Source organism: Quercus suber, unplaced genomic scaffold, assembly GCF_002906115.3.
Source record: "Quercus suber isolate HL8 unplaced genomic scaffold, Cork oak 2.0 scaffold_393, whole genome shotgun sequence".
NCBI classification, from domain to species: Eukaryota; Viridiplantae; Streptophyta; class Magnoliopsida; order Fagales; family Fagaceae; genus Quercus; species Quercus suber.
Window position 1 is genome coordinate 495,881 of NW_027069845.1, and position 26,420 is coordinate 522,300.

The 26,420-nt window shown below is 34.2% G+C and overlaps 1 protein-coding gene across 1 annotated transcript; it reads right to left on the minus strand.

The window, feature by feature from the left end:
* Positions 1 to 18,885: 18,885 nt before the first annotated feature.
* LOC111992035 (uncharacterized) lies at positions 18,886 to 21,611 on the minus strand. Its single transcript, XM_065761046.1, has 3 exons — positions 20,719 to 21,611; positions 20,348 to 20,497; positions 18,886 to 19,273 (listed from the first exon to the last, which is right to left on the minus strand). Exons 1-3 carry the CDS (start codon positions 21,206 to 21,208, stop codon positions 18,978 to 18,980), a joined length of 936 nt encoding a protein of 311 aa, XP_065617118.1. The 5' UTR covers positions 21,209 to 21,611; the 3' UTR covers positions 18,886 to 18,977.
* Between the last annotated feature and the right edge of the window lie 4,809 nt (positions 21,612 to 26,420).

Sequence of the window (26,420 nt, forward strand, 5' to 3'; positions counted from 1 at the left end):
ACCCTTGGTCCTGATGGTATCACCATTAGCCACTTTAACCTCAAAGGAGGCAGTAGGGTCAACTGGTAGGTGTAACCTAGAGAGTATGGCAGCATCTAAAAAATTATGAGTGCTACCAGTGTCAATTAAAATGACAATCCAGTGACCATTAATGCTACCCTTAATTCTCATTGTACCTGGGGAAGGGCTTCCTAACAGAGCATAAAGAGTAATTTCTGCTTCAGACCTTTTAGGTTCAGACTCATCAACTCCAGAATGTAACAAGTGCATATTCGAATCATGGGATAGGAGCATATCAGAGGTATCAAGCTCTACTGATTCTACATTAGAACTAGTCCCTTGAAATGGATAAAGCCCTTCTAATAAAAAAAGTTTAGCAGACTTACAATGATGCCCAGGCTGAAACTTCTCATCACAATTAAAGCAAAGGCCTTTCTTCCTTCTTTCTTCCATTTGTGCAGGAGACAACCTCTGTATGGGAAGCTTAAACTTTGAGTCCATCTTAACATCAGGTTTTGGTCCAAGAATTGAAGGCCTGGAGGACTCCAACGGAAAGGACTTCTGAAACTTCCTACTGCTCATCAAGTACTCCTCCTGAATCTTGGCTAACCCGAAGGCTTCATTTAGATTCTTTGGACTAAGCATTTTCACAGGCAACCTCACCTCATCTTTAAGGCCACTAAGAAAACAACTCAACTTGTGGCAATCAGACAAGCCCCTTATTCTATTTGACAAAGCTTCAAACTGTCCCTTATAACCCACAACACTATTAGTTTGCCTCAATCGTGTAAGGGCTTCCATTGGGTCTTCATATGCTGAGCTTCCAAATCTTGTCAACAACGAATTCACAAAACTCTCCCAAGTGGCAAACATCCCTGTTTCATCACTATCCTGGAACCACACCAAAGCATCACCATCCATGTGAAAAGAAGCCATTAATAGCCTCTCTTTGAATGGGGTCTGGTAGAAATCGAAGTACTGATGTGCCTTGTATATCCAAGATGCTGGATCCTCCCCTCTGAATCGTGGAAAATCCAATTTCACGCTCTTGGAGAAGTTTGAGATGGGTAGCGCAACGGATCGTGACATTGGCGAATTTGGGGATCGAGATGGAGATTTAGGAGGTGTAGGTTGTTGTTGTTGTCTCTTTTCTTCGGCCTCAGTAAGCTTTTGCAGAGCAATACTAATGGCGTTCAACTGCTGGGTATGAGAATTCAATTGCTGGGAAATTTCTTGTAAAGAATGGGCATGGTGGTCAGTGGTAACTTTGAGAGTAGAGATCGATTCATTGATGTAAGATGAAGAACGAGTTTCGGTCATGGTGTAGGAACGAGGGCTCTGATACCAAATGTTAGATGTTTGGTTAATCAGAAAATCAAAGAAAGAGAAAGAAAATGAGAGTGGAAAGAACTGATAATGGAGAGTGTGATTTGTTACTTCGAGGGAACTACCTCCAGAGAGAGAGAGAGAATAAGAGAACTCAGAAAGGGAAAGTGTTGGTTAATTCTTTTCATATCCTTTATTATTCAATCCGGTAGCTTATATACAACACCTGTCAGCCACACTTCACCTAACTGACTCAACAGCCTCACTAACTAACTGGTTGCTTCCTAACTAACTAATTGCTTTATTAACTAATTCCCAACAATACTAGTGCTAATGCAGTACATACAGTAAGTACAGCTAGCTAGTATCTTAACACATTTCTACTAATTTTCCTCCCATTCTCTGACCATTGTCATTCCCATCAATAGAGCTTCATATTATGCCTCATTATTTGGAGCCGTGAAGCCTAGTCTTAGCGACTTTTCAATAATGATCTTCTTTGGGGATATTAGCACTAGCCTCACTCCAGATCCTTTTTGGTTTACTGCACCGTCTACATATACCTCCCAAAATGAGGGGCCTTTCTGAGAGATTACGCCAACCGATTTTTCATCCATGTTCTATGCTGGTGTTAATTCTTCTAACAATGGCTCAATGAACTCGGCTACTAGATCTACGAGGACTTGTCCCTTTGTGGAGGTGCGGGGCATTTACTTGATGTCAAAAGCCTCTAAGATAGTGCCCTATTTAGCTATTCTACCTGTATAGTCAGCATTTCTGAGTATGGTTTTAAACAGGAGTTGAGTAAGAACAACAACCATATGTGCTTGGAAATAATGAGGCAACTTCCGTGTACTAAGCACTACTGCCAGGATGGCTTTCTCCAATGGTAAATAACGAATTTCGGCCTCGTGCAGTGACTTACTCACATATTAAATTGGTCTTTGCACACCTTGGTCCACTCGTATCAACACTTAACTTATAGCATAAGGAGCCACAGCAATGTAGGCAAACAAGACCTCATCTGGCTCAGGACTGGACATGATTGGTGGCTGAGCTAAATAGTCTTTAAGTTGCTGAAAAGCTAAAGCACATTCTTCAGTCCACTCAAATCCCTTCCATTTATTGATCAGCAAGAAGAAAGGCCTACACCTATCTGCTGATCGAGATATAAATCGGTTCAAAGCAGCAGCCATTCCTGTCAATTTCTGGACCTCTTTGGGATTTCGAGGAGGTTGTAAATTATTGATGGCCTTTATCTGATTTGGGTTGACCTCAATTCCCCTGTGAGTTACCATGTAACCCAAGAATTTGCCTGACCCTACACCAAACGAATATTTGGATGCATTTAAACGCAATTTGTATCTTCTGAGAATTTCAAAAATGCTTCCAAGATCTTTCATACGCTCAGAAACAATCTTACTCTTCACCACCATATCATCTGTGTAAATCTCAATGCTTTTGCCCAGCTGCAGCTCAAACATCCTTGTCATCATTCTTTGATAGGTGGATCCCATGTTTTTCAAACAAAATGGCATCACTTTGTAGTGGTAGTTCCCAATAGGTGTGACAAAGGCAGTCTTCTTTTAATCATCCAGGACTAATGGTATTTGGTGATAACCTTGGAAAGCATCCAGAAAACTCATGCGATGATGGCCAACAGTTGCATCCACCAGTTGGTCTATTTTAGGCATAGGGAATGGATCCTTAGGGCAAACCTTATTTAAGTCAATGAAATCTACGCATACTCGCCATTTTCCATTCTTCTTCTTTACCACCACAGTATTTGCTAGCCACTCAGGATAAAAAACTTCTTTAATAGCTCCAGCTTGTTGAGCTTTGTTACTTCCTCTCGCACTGCGTCAGCATGCTCCTTGGATGGGCGCCAAAGAAGTTGTTTCTTTGGGATGATCAATGAGTTGGCCTTCAGATGGTGACATATGAATTCTGGATCCACCCTTGGGGCTTTGTAAGTATTTCAGGCAAATACATCAATGTTTCTTTTAAGGAATTCTATCAGCTCTTCCTTCTCCTGGAGAGGTAACTGAGATCCGACTTGAAAAAACTTCTCCGGATCATCTTCAATAGCAATTTTTATTAAATCTTCACACCTCGCGCCCTCGGCTAAATCTTCGACGAACAATGCTAGAGGTTTTAACTGCTATAAATCCTTCCCAGCATGGGCCGAAGATTCAGTTTCGAGCTTATGCTGGATGGTAGCCACTAAGCATTGTCTCGCCATAGACTAATCTCCTAGGATTTCACTAACTTGACCTTCAGATGGATACTTAACCTTCTGATGCAGAGTAGAGGAAACAACCCCTAGCGTATAAAGTCAAAGTCTAGCCACAATTGCAGTATAGGGCGAATACGCATCTACGAAAATGAAATCTACCTCTACTACCTCTGTACCAATCTGCATGGGTAATCGTACTTGACCCTTTGGGATAACGACTCTTCCTTCGAAACTCACTAGGGGAGAATTTTATGGAATTAAGTCATCAGGTTTTAAATGCAGCCCTTTATAGAGATCAAGGTACATTATCTTTGCTACGCTGCCCTAGTCCACCATTACCCTTTTCACATCATATCCTCCAATTCCGAGGGTGATTACTAAAGCGTCATCATGGGGTTGGATGGTTCCAATCTTGTCTTCGTCCGAGAATCCTAAAATTGGTGAAATACTCGCTTTAGCTCTCTTCGGATCGTGATTAACATCTCCTGTAGGTAGACGAGTTACTGACATTACCCTAGATGGCCAAGATCCTGTTCTCCCTGGTGCAGCGAAGATGAGATTGATAGTTCCCAAAGGGGGCCTTGAAGAATTATCCTTTCGGGGTTCCGAGTTCACCTGACATCCTCAGGCACTGGAGTGATGCAAGAGTTGTTTCAATTTACCCTCGCGGACAAGCTGGTCCAAATGATCCTACAGGCTCCTACAATCCTCTGTGGTATGCCCATCGTCCTAATGGTACTGGTAATAGAGATTATGATTACGCCTTTCAGGGTTTCCTACCATCTTATTTGGCCACTTGAAGAACGGTTCATTCTTAATCTTTTCCAAAACTTGATGTATTGGCTCTCTAAATACAATGTTGATTGCTTGAAGATTTACTGATCTTGATCGCCCAGCAAAATCCCTACGCGGCTTGTTATTATTGTTTCTATTTGACTTGAAATCCCTCCTCTCTTAGGGAATAACCTTGTCTTTTCCTTTCCCTTACTGCTGATCTTCTTCAACTCTCTTATACTTATCAATCCTGTCTATCAGTTGACACATACTGATGACAGGTTTTCCAGTCAGAGATTTTCTTAAACCATGGTCAGCAAGGAGGCCGAGTTTAAACGTATTAAGGGTCATTTCATCAAAATTGCCTTCCATCTCATTGAACATCTCCCAGTACCTATCTGAATACGTTTTCAAGGTCTCACCTTCTTACATGCTTAAGGATAGCAATGAAGTTAAGGGCCGAGTGACTCTTCGGTAGGTGACAAAATGGGAACTAAATGCTTGAGTGAGTTCTTTGAAGGAACTAATGGAATCTGCTTTCAGACTGTCAAACCATCTCATCGCAACTGGTCCCAGACTGGAGGGGAAAACTTTTCACATCAAAGCTTCATCCTTGGAGTGGAAAACCATCCTCTGGTTAAAGTGGCTCACATGCTCCACAGGGTCTGTTCTACCATTATAGGTAGTGAACGTCGGCTGATGAAAACGATGAGGAAGTCTTGCCTCTTCAATCCTACATGTGAAAGGCGATCTGGAGATTTGGTTTAAGGCCTTGCTTATAGCATCGTTCCCTACACCTCCACATGATGGACTTCGAGGTTTCCGTTTACGATAATGTTCTTCTTCATAGGAAAAGGATTCACTAATTGGTGTTCGAGACCTCCATTTATAAGTGACATCTTGTTTGTCGTCAGAATTATCATCATAGTATGAAGAAGTCCGCCTTCTCTTTGCATGGTGCAACTCTCTTTTTAACTGGTCAATCTCCAGTTGCATGTTTTTATTCTTCTCTGCATGAGATACGTGACTTCCACCTTGTGGCTGGCTTCGGTCAGTATATGTAGTATGTATACTACTTTCATGATCATGTCTTTGCTCTAGGTTGAGAAAAGGATTAATGTGTTGGGATGCCTTGGATTCTACCGATTGTTGCCTTCATTTAGCCATCGTCAACTGTTGCTTCCATTCTCACTCAAGCTCTCCCCACAGATGGCGCCAATTGTAGGGTCTATTTTTGTGGCCCAAACCCAAGAAGTATGGAATATGAGCCCAACAAGCCCAATACAATGAATTTGTAGAGAGTGGGTGAAAGAACTGGACTGTTTGTGAACTAAACAACAGCTAATCAAGGTTTAACAGATAAATAAGTGTAAGAACAAACTTGAAACTGGAATAAATTGTTGTCTGAGGAGACCAACTTTTGTTTATATAATTCTTAGAGCTTCAGTAAACCTTCTTTCTCTCTTCCTTCCTCTCTTTTTTGATCCTCCTCTCATGAGAAGTCCTTTACATTTATATAGTTTTCTTTTTGTCTATCTTCATCGTACACTTGTTTTTCATCTAAGCATTCACTTGAGTATATGTCCCATCAGGTATCTTCTTTAGTTCTCCATGAGTAGTGGTAGCTGAGGCTGCATTGTTTAGGGATCTTCTCCACATAAATGTAGCAGAAAAGTTGCTGCAGTACATTTAATGCGGTAGTAGCAGCTTTTCCCTTAGATATTTCTCTGTTCTTATCATCTTTATACGTCTATGAGATTCATCCTTATCGTTGGAACTTCTCGGAAGATTGCCTAAGCCACCCAGGTATTTGCTTGACCAGTATTCTTCATATCCGAGAAGGATATACTCCTCGGACTATATTCCTCTATCACTTTCTTGCATGGTTCTCCAGTCCGGGGCCTTTCCCAATCATTTGCTCATCTTCAAACATACTCTAATATTCAAATAGCGTCCAAGGCCCAATATATAAATTTGGGCTTTTATCCCCACAAGTTTCATGTGTGAGAAAACATTCAAGATTAAGACAATTTTTTTTTTCATACTATCATCATCTAGTGATTTTACTTTTTCAAAATTAAATAAAAAACCAAAAATATTTTCATATATTTGAAATTGTTCAAACCTACTTTCAATTGAAGAAATAGCTTGATCTACTATTTATAAAAAATAATTAATTCGAAAATATTCTTCAGCGGATTGTGTTGTCTCATCATTGACATTCTCATCAAATTGTTTCTTCCTACGAATTATACGTTTTTCACGAAATATAGGCTCTATTTCCATTTTGGTTGCAACTTCTTTAGATGAATTCATAGCAAATGTAAATCCATCTTCTCTATATTTTTAAAAAAAAGACATGAGAGCTTTTAATTGATCTATAGCAACATCATTATGCATGTCTTTTGATTGTAAATTTTTACTAATAGAGTTAACAACAAATAATATGTCATACCAAATAGTCATACCTAGCAAAAACTCAAAACTTTGAATCTCATATGTTGCTAAACAATAAGCTTCACCTTTTGTTTTGGGGTCTTCACTTGTTTTTTCCAATTGTAACAAAGCATCTCTTATTTCTAGAACTTGAAATTTTATTGCTTTCACACTTTCAATTCGACTTTCCCAACGTGTTTGTGACAATGGCTTAAGAGTTAAACATGTCACATTATCTAGTAAAATTTTCCATCGCTTTGTGGAAAAAGAAAATAGTGTGTATATACGTTGTACTACTCCAAAAAAAGATATAGCTTTAGGACAAGAATTAGCCATATCACATAGGACATGCTTAAGATTATGACAACCACATGATGTGTAAAATGCTTTAGGATTTATATCAAGAATTATTTTTTGTACCCCTTGTTTTTTTCCTTTCATATTAGACTCATTATCATATCCTTGTCCACGTACATCATTAATATCAAGTTCAAGATTTTTTTATTGCATTTATGATTTCATTGAAAAGACCTTTTCCAGAAGTATTATCTACCTTTAAAAATTCCACAAAATTTTCATCTATTTTTATCGGACTTATTGAAATATCTACACATATTAGTATGAGAGTCATTTGTTCTTGATGACTTACATCCAGGGTACAATCAAGAATAGCTGAAAAGTATTTTGCTTCTTTAATCTTTTTTATAATTTTACTTTTAATTTCATTTGCTAATAATTGTATCACTTCATTTTGTATATTATGTTCAAGATAATGATTATGGATTGCACCATGTTGAATACGTCGAACATGTTCTTGCATTACTGGATCAAATTCTGCAATCATTTCAATTATACTTAAAAAATTTCCGTTATCTTCTTGATAGATCTTTTCGTTTTTTCCTCGAAATGCCAAATTATTTTTACCAAGATTTTTTTACCACCGCTATCATTCTTAATAACACTTTCTTAATTTGTTCTTGGACGTTTTTATCAATTGTTTTATTCTTCAATAATCTTAGTTCTAAATCAATCCAAGTATTCATATTAGTAATATGCTCATTGGTTGTTTCATGATTTTTAAGAATAGAACTAATATTTTTCCAATCCTTAGTTCCTCCATTAGCTAGTTGATTTGTATTAGATTTTGAATTAAACAACTTGCAACAAAAACAAAATACTTTATCTAGATATTTTGAATACACTAACCATTTTCTATCATGTTTCTCCCCATTTGGTAATTTTTGAATATAATACGTAATAGAAAAATGTCTAGAGTTCAAATCTATAGGAAAGTTTAGATCATCAACTCTTATTGGACCATTTTCTACTAACAAATCTCTTAATTTTATATCAATAGTTTTCCATTGACCTGGATCAAAAATATTTGAAGGAATATAATTAGGTTAATCATTAATATTTTCACTCTCCTCTAAATTATTTTGAGCTTCATTATCAAGAATGATGACATTACATGTTTGAACATTATCATGACCACCTTCGTTATTTTCATTTTGTTGTATATTTTCATTATCTTCTAACTCTTTTTGATGAATTTCTTGTTCATTTATGAAACCTTCACTCAAATTTTCTGCAAGATTTTGTTTTTTACTAGTAATAAATTTGTCCATAGCTCATTTTTGAGATTCAATTAGTTCTTCTCTTTGTCTTTTTTTTTTTTAATAGTTTTTCATATCCAGATGGATATTTTCTAGTAAACTTTTGTAATTAAAAAATATTTATGAATAAATGAAACACAATCTATAATAAAAAAATTACAATTTAACTAGAATAATATAAATTTAATGTATAAAATTGTAGGGTATATTTTTTGTGGCCCAATCCCAAAAAGTTTGGATTATGACCCAATGAACTCAGAACAATGAATTTGTAGAGAATAGGCGAAAGAACTAGGCTGATTGTGGACTAAGTAATAGTTAACTATGGTGTTAAGAAGGAACTGATAAAAAACACACTTCACAGTCTTTCAATTTGATGTCCGAAGAGGAATATCATTCAATGAAAAATTCATATAGCTCTCTCAAAAGTCCCCCTTTTTCTCTAGAAGCTCTTTCTTTATATAGCATCCTCCCCCATCATCTTCATCATCCACTTGTTCTTCATCTAAGTGTCCACTTGAGTATGTGTCACGTCAGATTTCTTCCTTAGATTTCCGTGAGGGGTGGTAGCTGGATTGACACTGTTTAGGGGTCTTCTCCATATTAATGTGGCCAGAAAAGCAGATGCAGTGCATTTAATGTGGTGGTGGCAGCTTTTCCTTTTAGATATTTCTCCATTTTTCTTATCTCCAGGCATGTCCAAAGCTTATCCAGATTGCTGAAGTCATTAGTAAGCTCATTCGAACCCCTCAGATATTTATTTGACCAAGAATCTTTATATCCGAGGAGAATGATCTCTTCGGAATGCTGGTGCTCTCTTCAGATGGATTTTCTTCACTCCCAAGTATCTTTCTTTCATGCGGAATACTCCTCAACAATTTTAACCTCTTCAGACATATAGTAACCTTCACATAGGGCTTTGGGCTCAATATATAAGCTTGAGTTTCTTCCCCCCACAAAAACAATAGAACCTGATTTATCAAAAGCACAATCGCAGCTTTACTTAATATGATCACTTTACACTTTAAACCTGCACAAATAAATTAAAATTAATATTAATGCAAAGTAAATTATTCTAAATTTATAATTTTGTTATCAATACTCTTGTTTTTTTTTTTTTTTTACTCAATTAGTTCTTCTCTTTGTCTTTTTTTTTTTTTTTTTTTTAATAGTTTTTCATATCCAGATGGATATTTTCTAGTAAACTTTTGTAATTAAAAAATATTTATGAATAAATGAAACACAATCTATAATAAAAAAATTACAATTTAACTAGAATAATATAAATTTAATGTATAAAATTGTAGGGTATATTTTTTGTGGCCCAATCCCAAAAAGTTTGGATTATGACCCAATGAACTTAGAATAATGAATTTGTAGAGAATAGACGAAAGAACTAGGCTGATTGTGGACTAAGCAATAGTTAACTATGGTGTTAAGAAGGAACTGATAAAAAACACACTTCACAGTCTTTCAATTTGATGTCCGAAGAGGAATATCATTCAATGAAAAATTCATATAGCTCTCTCAAAAGTCCCCCTTTTTCTCTAGAAGCTCTTTCTTTATATAGCATCCTCCCCCATCATCTTCATCATCCACTTGTTCTTCATCTAAGTGTCCACTTGAGTATGTGTCACGTCAGATTTCTTCCTTAGATTTCCGTGAGGGGTGGTAGCTGGATTGACACTGTTTAGAGGTCTTCTCCACATTAATGTGGCCAGAAAAGCAGATGCAGTGTATTTAATGTGGTGGTGGCAGCTTTTCCTTTTAGATATTTCTCCATTCTTCTTATCTCCAGGCATGTCCAAAGCTTATCCAGATTGCTGAAGTCATTAGTAAGCTCATTCGAACCCCCCAGATATTTATTTGACCAAGAATCTTTATATCCGAGGAGAATGATCTCTTCGGAATGCTGGTGCTCTCTTCGGATGGATTTTCTTCACTCCCAAGTATCTTTCTTTCATGCGGAATACTCCTCAACAATTTTAACCTCTTCGGACATACAGTAACCTTCACATAGGGCTTTGGGCTCAATATATAAGCTTGAGTTTCTGCCCCCCACAAAAACAATAGAACCTGATTTATCAAAAGCACAATCGCAACTTTACTTAATATGATCACTTTACACTTTAAACCTGCACAAATAAATTAAAATTAATATTAATGCAAAGTAAATTATTCTAAATTTATAATTTTGTTATCAATACTCTTTTTTTTTCTTTTTTTTTTTTGGTGTAGCAATAAACCTTTTTTTTTCTAGCAAAATGTGTAGAACTCAACTTGATTAAATCCACTAAGACCAGCCCACTAGCAAAATGTGTAGGACTCAAGTCACTTAATTTGATCCACTAAGACTAAGACCAGCCCACTATCCCTCCATGGCTCCATCCCACTGAATCTGATTTCTTTTAAAAAATAAAAAATAAATAAAAGCGTGTAAGACTAAGATCACTGGATCAATACTTTAAAAAACGTGTAGGACTAGGATCACTGGATCAATACTTTAACTTCCATACCACTAAATCTGATTTCTTTAAAAAAAAAAAAAAGTGTAAGACTAGAATCAATACTTTAAGTGGGTCCATTCGGACCATTCCATAGCCTTCTAGAAAAATATAAAGAAATCAAAATTTAAGAGAACCAAAAAAGAAAAAGAAAAAAAAAAGAGTAAAGAGTACAACTAAACTAAAGTTAAGCCAAAAAGAAGAATAAAAACCTAGCAGGTAGCAGCAAACCATGAAGAAGATGAAAGAGGCAAAGGAAGAGAAAACAAAAAACAAAACTGAAATGAAGATTTGTGGACTGTGAACACACCAAGTCTATTGCCAACACCAATTGATGAGTAAGCCAACTTAAAAGAGTGTTTTTTTTTTTAGAATCAAGATAGAGAGATTGAGTGTTTTTTTTTTTTTTTCTTCTTTTTTTTTTCTGCCTTTTCTTATTTGTCTCTTTTTTTTTTTTTTTTTTTTTCAGCCTTTTGTAATCTTTTCTTCTGCATTTTTTACTTGTATATTGAGAAAATCAGTGTCTCTCTTTCTCTCCCTCTCTACATTTCAAGTAATAAACATGGTTTTCTTAATGAAATGTGATATAAAGGTTTGATCCAGAGTGTATTTGGATACGGTGATTTTTTTTTTTTTTTTTTTTCTGAGAAAGCTAAAGATTTGGTGATGTGATTGGATTTCATGTCATTTCAGCCTTTTTCTTTGTGAGGAAATGAATAGAAATAATTTGTTGTTCTCAATTTTCAATTAAGGGCTTACCGTTTTTTAGATGAGAAAGCAATATTATATAATACATGATAGGCCAAAAACGTATTGATCCCTGTGATTAAATTAATTAATTACTTAATTAGCCAAGTTTTAATTAATCAATTTAATATGCAAACGCGTGGTACACAAACAAATCACCAATAAACTAATTATGCAGCGGGAAATAAATAACATGGTGATTTGTTTACGAATGGGGAAAACCTGACGGCAAAAACCCCACCGGGTGATTTTCAGGTCACCACTCTCGAAACTCTACTATTATCACAACAAGCGGTTACAAGTAAAGGAATCTCAAGTACCTTACCAACCTACAGTTGAACCCTTACCCCAATACCTAATTGGACTTGTTCTATAGTGACAGTTTCCCCTTTGATGCACGGCTCCCAAGTACATGACTAACTAATGCACGGATCCCAGTACACGACTTTAATCACCAACTAGAAAGAGTTGTTGGCTATAAAGTTCTTCAGTTCATCCACGATGAAGATCAAGAAGATGCTTGGTCACAAAACCCAAAGGTACACATACACAGTAACTTTTTCATAAGAGATGAACTAGGGCATAACTTTATCTCCGGTCACAATTTGCTTGAACAGAGTTTGCTTAATGTTTGTGCAACTTGTGAACCCTTTAACGGCCCTTAAAACAATCTTTTTATATGTCTAGGGTTAGAAGAAAAGAAGGCCCAAAGACACATCCATGGATCCTAAGAAATTAGATCAGAAATTCTGATTTTATAAACCTCGACAGATGGAAGCTGTCGAGAAGCTGTCGAGAAGGTATCGAGTCATGGGCTTAAGATAGCTTCTTAAACCTTAACCATGCTAGCTGTCAAGCTTTAGTAGTTTTGCACTTTCAGCTTGTTTTCTTGGACAGACTTGAAGGCTTTAACACTTGATTTTAAAATATAGTTTCTTAAAGTATTTCAACACATCCTAGATCTACTCAAATACAAGTAAAGTGCGTTTTGTTAAAGGATTAGCTAATTACATAAAAGAGTGACATATGTTCTTAACAAGTGAACTACATATGTCCTAACAATCTTCCCCTTTGGCAATCTATGACAAAACCACAACAAACAAACGAGATATGAGAGAAGTCATAAATCACTGAACTCATATTCACTTGTTGAATACAATAAAATCTATCCTAATATAAACTCTTAAAAACTTTGCAAGAAGAGAGTTTATGACAAGTAGACTTTGGAGCAACATATAATGATTTAGAACTAAGATTATTGAAGAATAAAACAATTGATAAAAATGTCCAAGAACAAATTAAGAAAGAGAAAGATCATTGGAAAAAAGTATTATTAAGAATAATAGCGGTGGTAAAAAATCTTGGTAAAAATAATTTGGCATTCCGAGGAAAAAACGAAAAGATCTATCAAGAAAATAATGGAAATTTTTTAAGTATAATTGAAATGATTGCAGAATTTGATCCAGTAATGCAAGAACATGTTCAACGTATTCAACATGGTGCAATCCATAATCATTATCTTGGTCATAATATACAAAATGAAGTGATACAATTATTAGCAAATGAAATTAAATTAAAATTATAAAAAAGATTAAAGAAGCAAAATACTTTTCAATTATACTTGATTGTACCCCCGATGTAAGTCATCAAGAGCAAATGACTCTCATACTAAGATGTGTGGATATTTCAATAAGTCCGATAAAAATAGATGAACATTTTGTGGAATTTTTAAACGTAAATGATACTTCTGGAAAAGGTCTTTTCAATAAAATTATAAATGCAATAAAAAATCTTGAACTTGATATTAATGGTGTACGTGGATAAGGATATGATAATGGGTCTAATATGAAAGGGAAAAAACAAGGGGTACAAAAAAGAATTCTTGATATAAATCCTAAAGCATTTTACACACCATGTGGTTGTCATAATCTCAACCTTGTCTTATGTGATATGGCTAATTCTTGTCCTAAAGCTATATATTTTTTTGGAGTAGTACAACGTATATACACACTATTTTCTTCTTCCACAAAGCGATGGAAAATTTTACAAGATAATGTGATAGGTTTAACTCTTAAGCCATTGTCACAAACACGTTGGGAAAGTCGAATTGAAAGTGTGAAAGTAATAAAATTTCAAGTTCTAGAAATAAGAGATGCTTTGTTACAATTGGCAAAAACAAGTGAAGATCCCAAAACAAAAAGTGAAGCTGATTGTTTAGCAACATATGAGATTGAAAGTTTTGAGTTTTTGCTAGCTATGACTATTTGGTATGACATATTATTTGCTGTTAACTCTGTTAGTAAAAATTTACAATCGAAAGACATGCACATTGATGTTGCTATAGATCAATTAAAAGGTCTCATGTCTTTTTTAAAAAAATATAGAGAAGATGGATTTACATCTGGTATGAATTCATCTAAAGAAATTGCAACCAAAATGGAAATAGAGCCTATATTTCGTGAAAAACGTATAATTCGTAGGAAGAAACAGTTTGATGAGAATGTCAATGATGAGATAACACAATCTGCTGAAGAATATTTTAGAATTAATTATTTTTTATATATAGTAGATCAAGCTATTTCTTCAATTGAAAGAAGGTTTGAACAATTTCAAATATATGAAAATATTTTTGGTTTTTTATTTAATTTTGAAAAACTAAAATCACTAGATGATGATAGTTTGAAAAAAAATTGTCTTAATCTTGAATGTTTTCTCACACATGAAACTCATTCTGATATTGATTGTTTAGATTTATATTCAGAACTAAAAGTTTTAAAAGAAGTTTTGCAAATAAATGATAACTCTCCAATTAATGTACTAAATTATATAAAGAGGCTAGAATCTTTTTCAAATGCATGTATTGCTTTCAGAATATTATTAACTATACCTGTTACAGTTGCTTCCGCAGAAAGAAGTTTTTCAAAATTAAAATTAATAAAATCCTATTTAAGATCAACTATGTCACAAGAAAGATTAAGTGGATTAGCTATATTATCAATTGAAAAAGAAATGTTAGCGGAACTTGAATGCAAAAATTTAATTAGTAATTTTGCCTCTCAAAAAGCAAGAAAAATAAATTTTAATTGAAAAAAATATATGAATTTATAATTAAATATAATAAAAGGCCCCGTTTAAAGCTTTCGCCTAGGGCCCCCGAATTCATTGAGCCGGCCCTGAAGATGAAAGAGACAAAGGAAGACAAACAAAAAAACGAACCTTCAGTGAACACACAAGTCTATTGCCAATACAGTTGATGAGTAAGCCAACTAATGAGTGTTTTTTTTAGAATCAAGATAGTCAGATAGAGGGAGTCAGAGAATGAGTTTTTTTTTTCTTCTTTCTTTTTTCTTTCTTTTCTTATTTGCCTCTTCTTTCTGCTTTTATAATATTTTCTTCAGCTAATAATTTTTGCCGTTTGTAATCTTTTCTTATGCAAGTTAAAGATTTGGTGATGGTCTGATCTGATGGGATTAGTCACATTGTCAGTTTGTCACTTCAGCTTTTTTTTCTGTGAGAAACGGGCCTCTGTGACTGTGAGAAACAGGGCCTCTGTGAGAAATCTGTGAGAAACGGGTGCCTGATGAGATATTGTGATAGCCGTTTGACATTAATAAATTTTTTTTTTTTTTGGTGAGAAACGGGCCTCTGTAAGGAACAGGCCGTTTGTAAATTTTTGGGTAAAATATAATTTTCATCCCTAAACTATCACAAAAGTTCGTTTTTCGTCCCTAAACTTTCAAAAGTTCTATTTTCGTCCCTAAACTATCACAAAAGTTCGTTTTTCGTCCCTAAACTTTCAAACGTTCTATTTTCGTCCCTAAACTTTTCCAAACGTATTGATTTTCGTCCCTCCTACATCAACACTCTATCAAGCCACGTCAGCACTCCGTCAAAACTTTTGAAAATTTAGGGACGAAAATAGAACTTTTGAAAGTTTAAGGATGAAAAACGAACTTTTGTGATAGTTTAGGGACGAAAATAGAACTTTTGAAAGTTTAGGGACGAAAAACGAACTTTTGTGATAGTTTAGGGACGAAAATGATATTTTACCCTAAATTTTTTTTTTTTTTTTTTTTGGGTGAGAAGGCCTTTGTAAGGAACAGGCCGTTTGTAAATTTTTTTTTTTTTTTTTTTTTCAGATAGAAAAATAATATTATATACTATATTATTATTATTATTTGGGGGCCCTCTAAGAAGGTGGGCCTTAGGCGGCGGCCCAGCTCGCCTATAGCTTCAGCCGGCCCTATTTATACCTTGGTCTGTATTATCGGTACCGCCAATTACCCTGTTTTTTTCTTCTGGTTTAGTTCCCACAGTATCAGTTGTCAGAGCTTCTGGATCCAACGTGGAGCCCTCGCCTGCAAAGTTGACAGTGCCGCCATCAGTACTAACAGCATAAGGCTTTGTCGGATCACTATCTGTTACTGCCATGGGGCTCGTCCCCGCTGCGTCATCATATTCGTATGTTGAAGTAGATTGTAGAAGTTCGTTCATGATCTGAACAGCCCATGTGTGCTTCTGTTTCTTCTCTTCTATCTTTCTTATCACAGTAGATCCTTATTAACATAGTACAATTCAATGAATTCATATTATAAAATAGAAACAGTGTGAATGATCTTGAACATATATGAGTATGTGCAAGCACGCACGCACGCATGCATGCTTGTGTGAAGTGAAGGAGAAACACGCAGCTTAGCTTATGCGTGTGCAAGGCCACACTAGCTAGCTTGGCATGATAATGAAGGTGTTAATTAGTATCGTCAGACTCAGAGATATCAGACAGGGACTTAAGATTCAATCTTACATTCACCTGAGCAAGGCGTCTGCATGTTTTCCATATTCTGTAGGGAGTAAAACTTTAATTGAAATGCCTTTTTGAGTATTTGACAAATTAGGAACGGTATTTTTAAGTTATATATATATATATATATAAGAAGTGGGAATGGTTATATAATGACCAAGAAATCTAGCAATAAGATTTTTTTTTTAACTGTTGACATAATTTGTTTTTCTTATCGTCTGATAAAAATGGTATGAGTGATGAATTATGAGAGATGTTACTCTAATCATGATTTACATTTTAACAAGTTGTAAAAATTATTTTATTCACACTTCATGGCATTGCTCTATGTTAATGACGTACCTAGTCCCAAAATGACCAGCATTGCCTTAGATCCAAACTTGACAAACTCAAAGCAGGTGCCACAATTAGCTGGAAACAGTTTATGCCCCTGAGCCCCATTGGTAGCATCGGATCCTGAACGAGAAATAATATAGTTCAAGAGTTGAAGTTTACAAATAGCGTGGACCCCAGTGATTAAAGATTAAGGAATGAGCCGTGCAAAAAGTAGGCTCACCTTGATTACCTCCTCCAGCTGGTTTCATCTTTGATCCTTTAGGGTTCTCTACATCTGTTGGTACTCCACTATTATTATCTGCTGTGTTTATAACCTTTGATCTTTCACCAAAGTTGTGTGCATCTGTTCGCACCATCTTTTTTTGAGCTAAAAAACAAAGTTTCGTCAATAGCAAGCACAAAGGAAACGAGTCATAACTACATAGGCATTATGTCCGTGTGGCTTTGGGCTTCGTGGATGCCAATCTTATTTAGATGTTAAGTACGCATGTAGCTAAAAAAAAAAAAAAAAAAATTGAAGAAGAAGAAGAAGAAGAAGGAGAAGGTTTGGTCAATAGCAAGACATATGTATTACTTTATTTAAGCTCCAAGCCTCCGATGGGACCAATTATCTTATTTAGAGCATCAGTACCCAGTCTTGCATATGGTATAATATGTTATATTTTAGTATCAAAGTACAAAAAATTCTCATTACCCCGTCTTGTAATTGTAAAAATGTTTATAATTGTGCTATAGTACCATTCTAAATTTATGGACGATATTGTAGCTCACTTGCAAAAATTAAATACTGTTTTTTTTTTTAAATTTATTCTCCTCAAAAGCTTCTTCCTCTTCCTCTCTCGATCTCTCCCTGACGCACTTCTCTCTCTCTCTCTCTCTCCAAGTCGTTCTCATCTCATCTCAGCTCTCCAACCTCTCTCTCTCTTCCCACCCTCTCTATCTCAGTCTCTCTATCCTTTCTTACTCTCAGATTAGCATGGAGTGGCGTATGAGGTGGAACTCAAATCGGTTTAGTTTTTTTTTTTTTTTTTTTTTTTTTTTTTTTTTTTTTTTTTTTTTTTTTTTTTTTTTTTTTTTTTTTTTTTTTTGAGAACCAAATGAAAAATCAGATCAGAGTGCAAAAGCGAAAAATACCTAAAAGGGAAGTTGGGGTTCGACAGTAGTGGCAACTTCTATCACGACAAATATTGGCGTGGATTGATGGTGGTGGTTTGTTGGGGGTTTTCTCCAAATTTTTGTATTTGGGTTTGCTGTGGGTTTGCCATGGGTTTTTGTATGTGAGTTTGCCATGGGTTTTTGCTGTGGATTTAGGTTTTTGCCGTGGGTGCTGATTGGGTATAGTGGTGGTGCTGATTGGGTTTGGTGGCGATGTTCATTGGGTTTGGGTTAGTTTGGTGGTCGTGTTGATTGGGTTTGATGGTGGTGCTGATTGGGTTTGGTGGTGGTTGTTCTGGGTTTGGGTTTGGTGGTGGGTGGTTGTTTTGGGTTTGGGTTTGGGTTGGTGGCGGGTAGTTGAGAGAAGGAAACGGAGAGACAGAAATTAGAGAGAGAACACAGATGAAGAGAGAAGACAAATAGATTTTTTTTTTTTTTTTATATTATGTTATTGTGTAATTTATACTATTTTAATGTGTTGTATGTAAAAATAAAATTTGGGATGTTGGGTATGCTGTAAAATAGTATGGTATAATAGATAAAGTAACTTTTGAGATGATAAAATGAGATTTTTTTTAGAAATCGAATGCTAATACTCTTATGAGCCCAGTTATGGAATGGATTACTCACAAATTATGAGTCCCACCATTTGTGGGGCCATATCTAGTTAGTAGATTGTTCTTTGGTGCGGGCTCAGACGATATTTTCCCCTTCAAAAGTGGAGGCTTTTTTATATTTATTTTATTTTTTATTTCATCTCTCGAAAATTTACACTTTCTTAATATTTTCAGTAAAGATATTTAAAGTTTGTATTGTTTTCTCTCAATTAAAATGTATATAAAATAAGATTTTAATCATGAAAAAATATTTATTATGCCGCTAATATATAATATCAATTCATTTAATTATTATCATGTTTATTGTACTTCTTTTTTAATATAATTGATACTTTTATTTATATAAGAAAGAAGTATTTCATTGTAAAATCAAAATGAGGGAACATAATTTTATCTTAGGGCATCTGCGCGCAAGGAGGGCCATTTATATCAAACAATTAAATCAGACACAATATGATCCCGTTGGTATGATGTTTGTAAGATATTTACTGTACTTAAACAAATATTAAAACAAAGATTCAGTCTCATACCACCAGTAACCACATTCCAAAACCACTGGAGGAAGTTGATGAGTAAAACCACATTCCAATACATTAATTTCCAGAAGTTGATACATGTTCTGTAATTCTCTGGATACTTCTTCTTCTTTTGGTGATTGAGATTGTTATTTGGTCCCGTTGGATGGTCATCAGATGGTTCCTTCTTGAGCTCATCAACAAAGATACCTTCCAAATAACAATAGAGGATGGTAAATCAATGATCCGTGATAGATCGGATATTGAATATTGATTATATTAATAAAAAATAAAATAATAAATTAAAGTTAAAGTGCCACTTAGAGAAATAAAATAAAGTTAAAGTTTTTTTTAATTTTTGACTGAAAAAGAGGTTAAAGTTAAAGTGTCTATATCATAGGAAAAGTCCCATTTCATCTTTTCTTATTCAATTTTTTATTATTAAATTATTATTAGTAGCCTGCAGTGTGCTGTAATTAAAAATAATACATAAATAAAAAATATTAACTATATGTAAATATATATATATATATATATATTTTTTTTTTTACTAATATCACTGAAAATAGATTAAGAATTATTGAGCCATGTGACAAACACATTACAACGTATAATACGTGTGAATTGAGTTGCTTGTTATATTACGAATTTACGATATATAATGTACAAGCTTTTTCATGTATATTAAAAACCAAAATTATCATATAATCTAAATAATTAAGAAAAACATAATATTTTATTTTTAAATTATTTGAAACTTTTGATATATAATTTTATCTGGAGTAGAATTTTAAATTCTTGAAACTTAGGTAATAAAGTTTTACCTAAAATAAAGTATTTTAAAAATTAAGTAAACTATCTCAATAATTAAAGAGAGCACTTAATTTCATGCACACATCGTGGATGCCAAAAAAAAAAAAAAAAAAAAAAAAAAATGGGGAGGAAGGAAGGAAAAAGGATTGATTATGTATCTCATGCCCATACATTCATTAGAAATTTGAATCTTAAATGTATCAATTTATAAAATAGATTTAGCTTATATTAAAATATATAAATGTACGTACACTTAAAAAGTTCTATTTTAATTATATATTTTAATTATATAAAAATATATATATGTAAGACTAGAATTTTGAGTTCGCGATTTTTTTTTTTTTTTGGGGGGGGGGGGGGGGAAGGAGGTCGGGAAGTAATAAGTTGTTGTAAATTAATGCAATTACAAAGGAGGATGAAATTTGAAAACACTTTGTTCAATGTGACTATATACTATACAGTGTTACTTACAATGATAAATCATTTTATACCATCGTCCAAGGTGGCTACCACTTCTGAAAACAGAAGGCTTGCTCGCTAATAAATGAAGAGGGGTCCATCCTTGCTCATTGAAAGGGTTAACTAGTTTGTCATACAGGTGAATTATTCTAAATGCCAAATCTGTCAAAAAAGCAACAATAATTTGAAACATGTCTTGCTTCTCAAAAAAAAAAAAAAAATTTTGAAACATGTCTTAGTACCCAAATAAAAAATCAGTAGCCCAAATTCTCTAAATAACAAGTATTTTGCTGCTTCCTCAACCTCTTTAATACGTAACATATGTTGCAAATTACTGAATTAGTAAAGAAGCATACATATATATAAATAGTTAAAATACTCACCAAAATAGTCTCCAGAGATAGCGCAATGAAGAATAGTGTCACCATCCATCCTCCTTGAATATGCATAGCCATTCTTGGTACCACAGAGCTGGTGAAGGCAAAGAAAGGCTTTTTTTTTACCATAGAGAACTGCCAAGGAAAAAGGGGTCTCTTTGTCGTGATTACGAGCACCCACCAATGATTTATCAATTTCTGCAATGCACTGACACATAGCCACACTCCCTATCGATGCAGCAATATGGAGAGGAGTATTCCCTTGTTCGTTTCCAATTTCTAGAACCTCTTTGCCTTTTTCTTGAGTGGAAATACATTCTAGAAGTTCTTGGACCATGTCTTCTTGGCTATCGGAGACAGCAATGTGTAATGCTGTGTCCCCTGACCTGGTGAGCTTGGCCGTGTGGGCCATTGCATTTTTCCTATATATTTCAACCACGTTATCCCATTCGCCTTTCATGGCCATTTTGAACAAATCTTTCTTGATGCTCTCCATCTCTGGATTCAGTTGGTCAATGGAGGAAGCCGTTTTTTCTAACAGTAACAAAGGAGGAGAGAAATGAGTGGAGTTAGATGAGTAGAAGATGGGTGAAACTGGGACTTGTGTATTGATATATTATACTAGAGACCGAGTCTGTGCTAGTGCCATAAATAAACACACTTAACACTTTTAAGGAAAGCTTCTTCCACATGCTGCAGTTTTTACTAGCATATTTGTAGCTTGTAGATTAAGATTAAGACTACCTCGTCTTGAAGTTTGTAGTTAGTAAAATCCTTTAAAAAAAGGATCAGGAAAAAAACTTTTGCCGCGGCCTGCCAATCAGAAAGACAGAAACTAATAGAAACTGGAAAGAAAATAACAAACAGTGCAATTAATTGTGCAACATTATAGGAGTCAATTTGGCTTTTGATGAAATTAGTGACAGTGAACATAATTTGGGGAATTTCTACCAAATAAGTTTAAGAAATATAACGTCGAATAGAATGTCAAGTTAAAAAACAATAGATTATCCCACTAGACTTGGACCTCAAGCGAAGTATGTTCCAATGATGAGGATTCGACCCCCTGTTTTTCACACCAGAATCCAAGCTTTTCCTTTTGAACAAAAAAGATTCTTACCTCACTTTATACGGTTTTTAAAGCTATATATTTTCGATACGCAATTATATTTCAATAAATTTTCAACAAATAGATTTTTTCTGTAAAAAGCTACATTCAAACACCCTATATTGGATTTATATACCATACAACATAGATTAAAATTTATTCTTCTCTAGAACTTCTTCCGCTATCTAAACAACTACTATCTTTTTTCCTTCTCAAAAAAAAAAAAAAAAAAAAAAAAAACACCACTATTTTTTAAGAAAAAAAAAATTAGGGAAACAGCTACTCTCTCTTGAAAGATGCATTGTCCTTTTAAAAAAGAAGCATTTGTTCATTTGGCATGCGTTTCGGTTCTTCTTTTAAGAATGTATTCAAAGAAAAAGTAAAAGAAAAAGATAGGGAATGTATGCAAAAGAAAAGGTAAAAGAAAATAGTAATGTCATAGATATATAAATTTTTACAAAAGTTGAATTGACTTATTTGCATGTATTTATTCTTATTTGGTTTGTCATTTATATTACTTTATTATTTATTATTAACAATTTGCTGACTTAATAATTTTATTAAAATTTTTGTGACTCTAAAGTTATTGAAAAGAAAACAATAAGATGGGCTCAACAAAACAAGTAAATAGAAAAAGAGTAAAATTAACATCATGTACAGTACCCCCAAAAAAATCATATACAACATAAAACAAATGATCAATATATAATATTGATGCCACAAATGATCAATATTGGCGTACATGGTGGATAAGGTGTATGATCACTTGAAATCCTGGAATTCCATTTCAAGGTTCGTTTTGATTTGGCCACTAAAATAATTTCTCTTATATTTTTAATAAAATACCTGAATATTAATTTCCACATCCTACACATTCGGCCTTTTAGGTTTTAGCTAGAAGACAGTCCACAGTCCACACCATTCCAAAATCCAAAAGCCGCTATTACCCTTGTAGAATAGGCCCACTTCAAAACATTACCCAAGCCCATAATTGTTATTTACATTTACAACTTACAAGCCTACAGTGAAACCAATTTTCAACCACACTGTGCTTCTAATATATATATATATATATATTTTAAAATATTTCAAATGACCGCCGCACAAAGCGGCGGAGAGATGTTGTTGTATGTTGACTCGGCTAGGCATGCATATGGGCCAAACTTTTGTGGTCAGGAGCTGGGCTTTTTATGGGCCCATTTTGAGTCAATCTCATAACAACCTTGCACGGGGCCTGTTTATAATCTAAGCTTGATTTTGTCGGTCAATGGGCTGGTGGGCCTTGGGCCTGTTTGACTTGTTATCCAAACAATAATGCGTTCGTGGGTCATTTGCCTTGTGTTTTAAGTTTAAACGTTAACTTGCTTCAGAATCAAAACTGCCCTTTATTCCCATCAAGCCCCACAATTCTCTTCTCCTTTCTTTGGACTAAGCCGAACAGAACCCTAACCCTTGTTTGGCGGCAAATTTTGCTAAACAGCAATATTTGAAAAAATATTAGTAAAATAGTATGCGAATAAAACAATATAGTAAGCTGGATTGTTTTTGGAACTCGAGTTTGTGAAACTCGAGTTTGTGAAACTTGAGTTCCAACCCAAAAACCCAAAATCAAGTTTGGGAAACTCAATTTACTCTTGGATTCATCTGACGTGCATTTAAAAAAAAAAAAAAAAAAAAAAACAAACAAACAAACAAACCACATGGAACTCGAGTATAGTAACCTCGAGTTCCATTTTAAAAAAATTTACCTACAAGAGTACCTCTGTGTTTACTTGCAAGGGAAAAAAAATATATCAAAGGTACTCGAGTTTACTAAACTCGAGTACCTCTATTTTTATTTATTTATTTTTTTAAATACACGAAAGATTAATCCAAGAGTAAATCGAGTTTGGGAAACTCGATTTTGGGTTGGAACTCGAGTTTCACAAACTCGAGTTCCAAAAATAGTCCAACTTGCTAAATACTTTCAGCCGTATACTATTTTTCTAATATTTTTCCAAAAATATGCTATTTAGCAAATTTTGCCCTTGTTCCACAATATGTCACCTCCATGGATTTCCAAATCTAAAAAAGGATGTTGAGATTGAAATCAACAAGGAAAATGCAAAATGGTTTTACTTTACCTATACTGGTCTTTTTTTTTTTTTTTTTTTTTGTGACTAATTAGGTGCTAACAAGGTATGGCTCTCTTTTGTGTAGGAACTAGGAAGCCAATCTCTCTCATAAACCTGAAACCAATTCATCAAAGGGTGTCGAGCACAACTCTCCTAAGGTAGGGAAAAAGGAATATGTTCCTCGTCTTTTGCTGTCCCTTCTTTAACCATGAAATTGTAAGTGGGGTACACTTTTTTTCTTTTTGGTACAAGAACCTGTATCATTTCTGTTGCAAAAGGGTTGAGGGTGCCATTTGTAGGAAAAAATTGGCTTTTGCCATTTTTAAAAAAACAATCCAGCATTTTGCCCTCTTTCTCATACTAATTAGGGAAATGTCACTCTTTTGAAACTCGGTTTATGATAAATCGAGTTATTAAAAAAAAAAAAAATTCTAGAGCCTTATAGCGACGTTTTTAAGGATCTATAGTGATGTTTTAAGGACCTATAGTGGCGTTTTGTAACTCGACCTCCATGAAATCGAGTTATACGCAATTTTTTTTTTTTTTTTTTTTTTACCTATAACTCTATTTTATATAGGTCAAGTTACAAAACGTCACTATAGGCTCCTTAAAAACTCCGCTATAAGGCCTAACTCGATTTATTACAAATCGAGTTTTAAAAGAAGGACATTTCTCTAATTAGTTTAGAAAAAGAGGTAAAAAGTTGTTATTTTTTCCCGAAAATGGCAAAAGCCTATTTTGTCCCCATTTGTAAGGTAGAAAATAATGCAGGAGTAGGCAGTCAAGAATCATGATAGCTCTAGACAAATTATTGAGACTCCCAATGATAAAATTCTAGTCTTATAACTCTTTTGGCAGTTGCAGAACATCTCACTAGTATTAATTAAGAAGAAATTTAATATTCAATAGATCACACACACAGTACAAGTTGATTATCATAGAAAATAAATAAATGACTTTGTTGACATTAAATCTGACTCATCAGTACTGGTCTTGAATAAGATAGGAATGAACATTAATTTTTTACTTAATGTTTAATATGAAAACCAGCCAGAGTTATCATGTGGTGATGATGTGGCACTTTCTTGAAGATAGCCTATGTCAAATGTAAGTACAACGGAACCCTGATATAATTATTAGGGGAAAAGACTAAATGCCAGCCCATAATCATATTTTTCATGCTATTAATAGCAAATTTTACTGAAACGTCACACAAGTTTACATAATATGTCTACATTCACCTCATCACCCCCCCCCCCCCCTTTTTGACTTTTTATTTTATTTTTTTATTAGGGTAGGGGTGGTTGGAGAATTCTGACAAAACTTCATTTGAGCTAGGGTTGGAATGAGATTAAAAAGATTTTTAACTCAAATTTTAAATGCATGGTTGTTACAAAAGATAAAAAGGAAACTTCGATACATGTTAGAAAAGGAGAGACAAGGATTTAGTACAATGATAAAGTATATAAACAAAATATGTAGAAGAAAATAGATATAATCTTAGAGGCTCATATATGTGAGCCTCTAAGATTATAGTTATTTTTGCTATTAAGATGCTTCTATAATGAAAAACCTTGGATGGCCAAATTTTTGTTATTAAGGTTTACATTTTAGAATGGACTATGGAGCACTCAAAAAGGTTATGAAAACTTTGTGTCATTAGACTTCATTATTTTTAATTTTTACTAGAGCTAGGTCAGATCAAGAAAGCACTCAAAGAGATTCGAGTAGTCATTGATTTAGGTGTATCTCAACAGGTTTCACTCGGACTGTGTGATAATATTTTAGGATAATGATTAATGACCACCATCGAGACAATTTCATATTTTCATGATTTGGTTCCTTTATTGGATCTTACAGACAAGATTTGAAGTCAATTGGAGGATAAGATGTAATATTTGCAGAGAAGTCTTGTTAATTTGTGAATTCATAGAGAGACTTTTAAAGAGTACCCAAAAAAAAAAAAAAAAAAATCACTAGGTAGATATTAATGTCGGCTTAAATTTATCTATAATCTTGAAACGGTAATTGAGTTTTTGTATGTGTAATAAATAAAATCTAACAATGTGGCTTCATGTTTAGATCATTCTATCCTTAGATATTTCACTGTACAATGTTTAGCGTGCATTATGTGGTTGGATAATGGGCGTATCGTCTCTATCAAGCCCTCTCTTTAGTGCGAGAACTCACATAAATTGGGAATATTGGATCAGCAGATCGGTGTTGGGTGGAGATGTTTTGTCATATCCTTAAAGAGGTGGATTGATACTAATAAAAGAAAAAGAAGAGAGCTGAGAGAGAGGACAAGGGATGATGATAATCATAATTCATCACAAGTTATGATTCTCTGTGTTTGTGGGAGCTTATTTTGTAGGTTTATGTTGTTAAAAAAATGAGTTGGGTATAAATAAATGAGAGATGCTATGTCCACAACATTTTTATAACAAATCATAGTTTTTTTTTAAAAAAAAAATACTAAGTATTTT

What these genes read in the sequence shown, in the direction of transcription:
- LOC111992035 (XM_065761046.1), bottom strand. Translation starts at nt 21,208, where the DNA reads ATGGAGAGCATCAAGAAAGATTTGTTCAAAATGGCCATGAAAGGCGAA. An exon ending in TATCTCTGGAGACTATTTTG is followed by an intron (nt 20,498 to 20,718) that starts GTGAGTATTTTA and finishes CTTTTTTGACAG; the next exon opens with ATTTGGCATTTAGAATAATT. An exon ending in GTATAAAATGATTTATCATT is followed by an intron (nt 19,274 to 20,347) that starts GTAAGTAACACT and finishes GTTATTTGGAAG; the next exon opens with GTATCTTTGTTGATGAGCTC.